Below are 8,902 nucleotides of genomic sequence, written 5' to 3'. Positions count from 1 at the left end.
TATATACATTTTTTTTTTTTTTAATAAACTTTCAAATGCAGAAGTTGTAAACTTACAAAGCTAAATGTCTAGAGGTCTTAACTTATCGCTACGGCTGTTGTCTCTGCTTGCATCTCTGCAGGGATCAGATTTTCCAAGGCAATTGTCTTGCAAATCATTGCAATAAATAATTTACAACTTGCTGTTTGAATAATTGGCTTCTCCTTTTCAAAGGAGAGCAGAAACCTGTGTTGCCACACCAAACGATTATGTCAGAAAAACAATCTTATTGCCACAATTATTTTTTACAGCTGGTATCTTCCAATCACTGCAACTGAGTTAATAAGTAATGTGAGCTAATAATCACGAGTGCTTAACAATAACTTTATGCAACATAGATAATTTAAGTGGTCGCTTTTGTGTGAAATGCACAATGGGCAAATGATCAGGCTTGAGAAACATTGTGGTGGCTGGAGAGGGACGGGCTTAACAGGAACTTCAGCGTTAATAAACTGAGGTTAAGCAGAACTCCTAAAACAATGCCAAGGACAGCGAGCAGCTTACACAACCAGCCTCCGTAAAACACGCTGGTGAGCACTTTAGTCCTGGCACAGCAGTTATCAACGAGAGTCATAGGCCGCTTGAACACTAAATTGTTTTAACTTAATAAAGCAAACAGAGTCTGATTTGCACATGAGATTAGAGTAATACAACCACTCCAAAGTAAGAGTATTTTAATACTTTAAATAATTGATTAAACAGGAAATCATTTATTGATTAAAAATATAAGCCGATAAACTCTTGCTTGCCTAACAACTTAAGGACTAAATGTGTCCACAACCACACGATGTGGCATTCGCACGTCTTCAGCACACACATTTTCAGTCACATGTCCGTGGCCCTTACGTTCACTTATTACTTCTAGAGATGGCAGAAAGTAATCATCGCAGACTATGGAGACAGCCAAAAGCATGTAGAATATGAGCATGAAATATATGACCAGGCCTCCATCTTTCCTCTCCCGCACCGTGAAGAAGCCTTCGGGAAACTCGGAGGCTTGTGGTGCGATGCATTCTGTTTCGTTCTCTGAAACGACAGGAAACACACGCAAACACACTCCTGTGGAGCCGTCACTGAGAAAATCTGCTCAGTCAAACAACTCGAGCAGTTTGGGGAATCTGGTAAGATTGTCTGAATTCTTGACGGAATTTACTCTGTGCCAAATTAAATGTCCAACTAATCTTTAGTCCACGATTAAATCTTCTTACAACCCTACGTTTGGTTATGTTTCACGTGTTTCTGATGGGAAAATCGAAATGTGCTCTTTGCACAAAAGGTTTACAAACTAGCCGTGTTATTAGACAGAACTCTGCTGAATTTGAAGTCATGTGAAAAGTCTGTGATAAGCAATGACAGGGTTATTACATGATTTATACAGGACACTGGTTTGTTAGCTGTGTCATCCGATTAAGAAATATGTGAATAAAAAGATATTGTGTTTATGGGTGCAGGAAGATTTTCACCACCTGGGGAAAAGACAAATAACAAATAATGTAATTATGTTTCCATTTTCTCAAAATTGTACAAAGCCTGGATAAATTTCCAGGCTGTTGTCGTGATGTGAAAAAACATCCCATATCATACCAAAACTATAAGTATATAATTAAATTTTTAGATAATGTAATTTGATTTGTGCACATTTTTGTTTTCAAAATGTATTTATTTTACAAGACCCATTTTAAAGTACTCAATGACACCTTACCAATAAAAAAGCAGAGCAGGGTTGCACCCTTCCTCTTACTTTTTATACCTTTGTGCAATGATGCATGTTGATTCTTTGTAACTTATTTGCAATATACAGCAAATGTCAGGTAAATCCAAAGACTAAGATTTATTTCAGATAATTCAGACAGCAAAAACAAAGAGGACTAGGCTTAAAAGTGGACTACAAATTTATGTGTTTCAATGAATTTTAATGCTCTGCTCTGTTTTCTCTATGTGTATCACATTTACCAAAGATTCAAGTGCAGCAATTTAAGCCAATGTGACAAAATATGGTTACTGTTTCTTTAAGAAACTCATTGAACCACTGCTCCTAATATTCACCTTCACCACTTTTTTGTCGACCTTTTTTTTTTTAACTATTACTGGGAATTTTATGGCATTGTTGTTTGTTGCGACTTTGTCTTACTATGATGAATCTCCATGTTCCTTAATTGTTTTTTGTTGTTGTTGTTGTTGTTGTTGGGTTTTTTTTACATGCACATTTACTTGTGTGATGCAAATCTTGTCTTTAATGTGTTTAAAGGGATTTGGGGAGCTCTCTCAAAATGCCTCCGTGAAAGCAGGCTCTGATGCCATAGTCTGTCTGTGTTGTTTAAACTATTAACAACAAGCTACATCAGAATACGCAATTTCAGTCTCAAATGGGTGATTGAATTCTGTTACACTTCAGAAGTTGGTCACAAAACTTAGAACAAACATAATATTTTCTAAATTTAAGATTTAGCCAAGTTATTCCAACTCCATTAGTTTAAAAAGAAAGAAATGATTAATTCACATGAATTCACATGTTGCGTTTTAAAAAAAAATCTTATGGAATGAATTAAAGAAAATCTACTTCTATAGGCAAAACCTTGATCTACCACACAAATCAGAATATTTGCATGTGCTTACCAACGGCCCGGCGCACCCTGACAGAGTGGTTCTCCTCAGCAGTTTTTGCTGTGAGCGACACAAGATGAACACATGCATACAAAAAAAGCACAAAGCCCAAAAAGTAAGGAATGAAATCCTTTCTCCTTTTTTTCTGCACTGCTGGAGCTGTATCCATAATAATTTGAAAGATAAATAAAATAACCTGAAATCAACAGTTCTTCCAGAGAACCATGTGTCGCCCTAGTTGAATTAGTTTGCAGGGATTTTAAAGAAAGTTGAAACTGCTTGTTAAAGCTGCATCTAACTCTACTCTAAACTACAAGCTGCACAGAGAGGATATCAAAGCGGGGGGAAGCATCCTTTAAGGTCTGCTGGTACTACAGTGAGAGTGGGGGGTAGGGGGGGGGTCACGAGTTGCGAGTCATTCCACTTGACTTGAACGGACTCCTGCCTGAGGCGCATCAGAGGGTGTAATTCCTCATAAGCAGGCTTTAGCGCAGATCTACCACTTTTTAAACAGGCGGAAACATGTTATTTTTTCAGTGGTGAAAGAATCACAGTAAAAGATCTGAAGCTGAGGATTTTGGGGGTTAACGCTGCCATGGATTACATTTCACCTTTATCCCAACTGATGGCATAAACCCATAAAAATGAGGATAAATAATTATTTATGGTCTTCATATCTTCGGCAATTGGATTTATCTCGACGTGTATTGAGATGACATCCTCCAAAGTCACCTTACTGATAATAAACGTCAACTCCTAATATTATTTTTAGAAGACAGCCTAGCCATATATTTTTCACTACCGGTCTTGTGCCAGAAGAGGGGGGTGTGTTCCGAGTCTGATGGACAGGACTTGTTTGGACATGCCTCAAGTCACCCCGAGTTTGAGCAGGTAGCATTTCCGAAGCTCTCATTCCAGATCCCTGGAATTATTCAGCTAAGAATGAAGGTCTGCTGCACTAATCCACAGAAGTAGAGGGTGAGTTTGCTTGTTAGTTTTCAAATGCGAGTTACTCTTAAGATTACTTGTGGTTTGTCCTGCACGAGCTTATAATACAAGCAAAACGATATTTTAAAGAAGTAACATTGATCAATTTATTGTGTGTGTGTGTGTGTGTGTGTGTGTGTGTGTGTGTGTGTGGCATGATGGTTAGCCCATAAAGCCCACGCTTATTTTGTTGTGATGGCTCAATATGTAAACACAGCAGTGTGCATCACCTCTGCTTCATAAATATCTATGAGTCAATGGCGCCCCTTAGTGGATTTGAACCGTCATGTCGCTTCGTCTGTTGCTGAATCACAGAAACGCTTAATTCGGTGATTCTCAATAGACAGACCCCCATTGGCTAATGCACAAGGTTTATGTGACTCTTGAGATCACACCACGATTGAACCGAAAAGAATTGCAAATATGTATATATAGTCTGGCACAAAAACAACACTGGAGATTTCTAACAGAAAAGTATCTTTACAGTAAATTACGGTGGTGATAGGTCATCGTGCTCTGAGATTACTGTTGTTGTTGTTTTTTTTTAAATCAAAACAGATAGAACAATAAACAGTTTCAATACAAGTTTCAGTGCTAGAAAGCTTAAAGTGTGAGTTCAGTCATACATACATGGGCCAGCAAAGGAATGATTTCGCCAGAAGAAAGTACATTTCTAGGAATGGACTAGCTAGTGCAGCGTTGGAGCTGCACTAGCTCCAGCGTTGACCCAACAAGTTTTTGTTGGGCCACTTGAAGAGGGGAGATTCCCACACAACCTGACAGAATGTGGGAACTTTTTAAATCGGCTGTATTGCAAAATATGTAAAGACAGCATGTGAAGTCCTGCTTCCACAAGGTGCTTCAAGAAAGTATTGGTTTAAAAATACAATCTCATTCAACCGGGTTGTACTGTAGCTCTTTTTACATTTTCTTCCAATGTTACACATTAAAGGTGGAAAACAAAAGATTTAAAATAATTTGCCATTACACATTTTTTTATTGCACAAAAACAAACACATTTTAACAGACATTTGAGAAACATCATTGGTCTTTACTTACTAGGTTTTCATAGCTGAATGGTGTACTTACATGTCCAGATGTCTTTGAATTGGTTTCAATTCTTTCACTGATTTTTCTTAACAACCAATCAGCTTAGTTATTGGACCAGTTAAAGTAATTGTCTTTTAGTGTGATCACCAGTTTTGGTTTTGGTTTCCCTCATGTTGGCACTATTTGAACCAACATGGGACCTAAAATAAGAATCTGTTTGCTACTTCTCATATTTTGCCTCTGAAACTCAGCCATTTCTTCACTTCTATATCTCTTGCCCAGAGGACTTTCTGCTATCTTTATTGCTATACGTGCGTGGTTCTCTTGCCTGCCCCATTTCAATGAGTCGTACTGGCTACTGAAATGTCTCTAAATATTTGGACATTGAAACCACTCCATTGCCAGGGATTCTTATCTGGTCAAATTGTCCTCAGTGTGGCTTACATAACAGTTTATTGCCCTGTTAATAAACCCTAATCCTAACCCACCATCTAAAAACCAGCAGATGCCAGCATTTCAGCAGAAACCTGTGATGACTGTCTAAAAAGTTTAATCTAATTCCACACAACAGGAGAAATTCATTAAGTGAAAGAAACATGGTTGGTTTAATTCACTGTACGCCACCACCTGCTCTCTGATTGGTTAGTATGTTAGGAATTTGAGGGTCACAGCATCAACATAGTTTCTTTTGTCAAGAGCTCTGAGCTGCAGTTGCACAAAGAATAAATGCGTGACTTTTTTTATTTGCAGATATTTCTGCAGTCATGTTTTATTATAAGCAAGTTATTCAGACCCGCTTCCTTCTGTGGTTTGTGTTCTTGTTGGTGGGCGGAGGTACGATGTCAGCCTAGTTGGAAACCTCTCCATCTCATCTGTCACTGGAAGCCTCTGTGTGTGTGTGTGTGTGTGTGTGTGTGTGTGTGTGTGTGTGTGTCTCTCTCTCACTGCTTGTGTGTTTTTACTTGTGTGTAAGAGGATACAATGGAAACTTAACAATGGCTAGTTCCATCTCAGTTATCACCAGCGTGGCGAGCCTCCGTTCGTCTCACTAACTTACAGTCATTTATAAAATTGTATGATTGAAAAACAACAACAACAAGGATTTTATTAAAGTCTCAAGTGGAGGCGGTCTTTGTTTGACTCAACCATGACGTGAATAGTCGCTGTACTTGCCAGTTTGCTCTACATAACAATGAGTCTCCTCAGAGAAAAAAAGGGAAGGAAACAAGCCAGACGAGAAAAACTGGTCGAGTTGCTTTTGCTTTGCTCATCGTTACAAAAGCAAGTCAGGAGCTTTTATTAGTCTTAATATTTCACTCCGAGTTACTGATCTACGAATTTCTCCTTATCAGCGGACTTATCCCACCTTTTCTTCTAGAACATCATTCCTCTCACTGACAGCCCACCTTTGACTGTATTTTTTACTACTTGTTGAATAGCACCGCTCCGCCCTCTACGTGGATTGCTTAGTGTTCAAGGTTCAGGAAGATAACGAGAGGTGAGTGGCTGACGCAGAGCTTGTGTTATGTTACCAGAGGATCATATTACCGGAGACAGCAGGTTGGCTGAAACTTTAGCTGCCTTCAGATCGCTGTGACTTGAAGCAAAACAGGAACTGGGACCAACAAAAGGAGTTTTAAAGAAGATTTTCACAACTCACAGACTATTTCCTGTCGTTTGAAGACGAGGGTTCACCATGGGTGAGAAGACACAACTGTCGTTGCTGCTAATTTTGCTGTGTGTGTCGGGGCTTGTCCCTCGTTCGGCTGCTTTCGTGTTCTGGACAGCCTGGTTGAAAACAGACTATTATCAGAGCAGCAATGACACCGTCTCAAAGTCCTGTGAGTGTGGGGTGTATGGCCGTAACTCTGAAGTGGCAGAATTCTCAGGCTTTGTGGCTGTTCCCAAAGGAGATCCCACAGGCTGCAGCCCATACACTTCCTACGACCGGAACTCCAGCCAGGAATGGATCGCGCTGGTGAAAAGGGGCAACTGTACTTTCAGTGAAAAGATCAACACTGCCATGCACCAGGGAGCAGCCGGTGTGGTGGTGTACAATGTGGACGACACTGGAAATAGTACCACTTACATGTCTCACCCAGACACAGGTGATGCTATCGCTATCATGATTGGCAACATTCAGGGCACAGAGATCGCCAACTCGGTGAAAAATGGAACTGTTGTGCACATGTCCGTTTATGTGGGCAATCCTCACGGGCCTTTGATGGACACGTACTGGCTCTACTTTCTGTCTATCGCCTTCTTCATCGTAACAGCCGCCTCGATCGCCTACTTTGTGTTCATCTCCGCAAACCGTCTGTACAGCATGAGCAGACACAGGCGCACCGAGAAGAGGATGAAGTCTGAGGCCAAGAAGGCCATCGGGCGCCTCGAGGTGATCACACTGAAACGAGGGGACGAGCTCACGACGTCTGACGCCATGTGTGCCGTTTGCATTGAATCCTACAAAGCGGGCGAGGTGGTCACGGTGCTGACCTGCGACCACGTCTTCCACAAAGCCTGCATCGAACCCTGGCTGCTGGAGAGGAGGACCTGCCCCATGTGCAAGTGCGACATCCTGAAGGCCCTGGGAGTGGAGGAAGACGTCAAAGACGACATGTCCACGAGTTCTCCACCAGAGGTCACTGTGATCACAGTGACAGGAGGAGACGCTCTGTATGAAGTCCCACTGAACGAGCCCATGAGCCACGAACCAGAGCAACAGCAACATCGCTATGACAACAGGGCCTTTGTGGAAGACTCTGAGGCTCCTAGAGGATGAGCAGAAACAACAGGAAGAAAACAATGAACAATAGCAACTGTAACCCTTTGTAATGAACGATGACAGTGGAATCAAGGTTCCAATCAAAGAAATATGATCTTCCAAATCCAGACATACTTAAGAAGAAAAAAAAAACAACTTGAAGAATTCATGTGAAGAGTAAAGATGTTGTTAATTAGGTTTCTGTTATTTTATTTCTTTTGGTTGTAATTCATGAATGACGTGTTTCCACAGATTTATCAGTAGACGGCTATGAAAACCAACAAGCTGCAGAGTGACACGACTGTCACTTTTCTGCTTTGCATAGCAAGCACAGTCGGAATTGTTTATGGACTCAAGTTGTGGTACGGGATTTGAATATCTGTTTGATGTCGGGGCCAAATGTTCTTCCTGTAGCTCGATTTACTCTCTGCAGCTAATTCACTGAATCCTTATGAGCAAACCAAATGTCTGTTTATAGACAAACTCAAATGTGTCACTTTCTTGCTGTCCCTGTTAAAACCGGTCTGGATCTTTCCATTTTCACTCAAGCGACAGGACCTTTTCTACATACACTCCCTCATGATCACGCCCTGGAGTGGAAAAGCAGAATGATTCACATTGCACTGCTACGACCAAAGAAAAAAACAAAAACAAAACACCTGAAAGCTGTGGAGCTTTAGAAATGTTTATGCTGGAACTGGCGTAAGCCTTATTAACATGGCAGTGAAATGAATGTCTTTTTAGACTTTAGGAGACTTTATAGAATTGCTTTCTTGGATAGTAGGGAAATAATGCATTCTTGCTCTTTAAATTATGTATATTTAGACTTGCTTGTAGTTTATAATATACTTTTTTTTTTGTTATTATAATAAGACGATGCAAAAATGTTTGTGTAATCTTCCATGTCTAAAGAACAGATTTTCAAGCACAAAATCTCTGTCTTCCTGGTTTTCATTTGACATTGTAGAGTTTATTTTTGGTTCATCTGGTCTACCTCTTAATGATTTTTTTGATTTGATTGGCACGAATGTGCTGAAAATGGTACTTAATAGCCCTTTCCTACTGCTGATTTATTTTCACGGGTGTTTTACAGATTCCAGGAGTCTTAAATTGACTTGTAAGCACAAATATTACTTCTGTATTAAATCACATTGATGTTGATAAGAATTCAATAAATCCCTCAAAATGAGGCTAACTCTGAACAACAGACGTCTGCATGGATCTGTGTGTAAAAGAGCGGAGGGTGTATCGTGTGCATAACAAAGGCGTGGTAAAAGTTTGTACTTATTTAGCAGGTTTTGGGTTTGGCCGTTGGAGAGCCGGGAAACAATAATTACCTCTCCCCAGGTGGGAACAGAAACCATGAACTTGAGCTGGATAATCATCACACTGCACCAGGACAGGGGGCCTGACGGAACAGGTCGAGGTGTGCAGCTGCATGCCGACCGAATTATTAAA

The 8,902-nt window shown here is 40.4% G+C and overlaps 2 protein-coding genes across 2 annotated transcripts in view; one reads left to right on the top strand and one right to left on the bottom strand.

Annotated features, from left to right (window-relative positions):
• Window positions 1–2,984, bottom strand: part of LOC103146145 (sodium/potassium/calcium exchanger 5) — an 8,142-nt gene extending 5,158 nt beyond the window's left edge. The window contains exons 1-2 of the mRNA XM_007563922.2: window positions 2,656–2,984; window positions 886–1,065 (exon numbers count right to left, since the gene is read on the bottom strand). Coding sequence (XP_007563984.1) covers window positions 886–1,065; window positions 2,656–2,812 — 337 coding nt within the window. The 5' untranslated portion in view covers window positions 2,813–2,984. The remainder of the gene's footprint in view (window positions 1–885; window positions 1,066–2,655) is intronic.
• A 2,900-nt stretch (window positions 2,985–5,884) lies between these two features.
• rnf128a (ring finger protein 128a) lies at window positions 5,885–8,646 on the top strand. The gene has a single exon (XM_007563921.2). It carries the CDS (start codon window positions 6,377–6,379, stop codon window positions 7,460–7,462), a length of 1,086 nt encoding a protein of 361 aa, XP_007563983.1. The 5' UTR covers window positions 5,885–6,376; the 3' UTR covers window positions 7,463–8,646.
• Window positions 8,647–8,902: the final 256 nt, after the last annotated feature.

This window comes from Poecilia formosa, unplaced genomic scaffold (assembly GCF_000485575.1).
Source record: "Poecilia formosa unplaced genomic scaffold, Poecilia_formosa-5.1.2 Scaffold153, whole genome shotgun sequence".
Classification (NCBI taxonomy): Eukaryota; Metazoa; Chordata; class Actinopteri; order Cyprinodontiformes; family Poeciliidae; genus Poecilia; species Poecilia formosa.
This window is presented reverse-complemented; position numbering and strand designations above follow the sequence as displayed.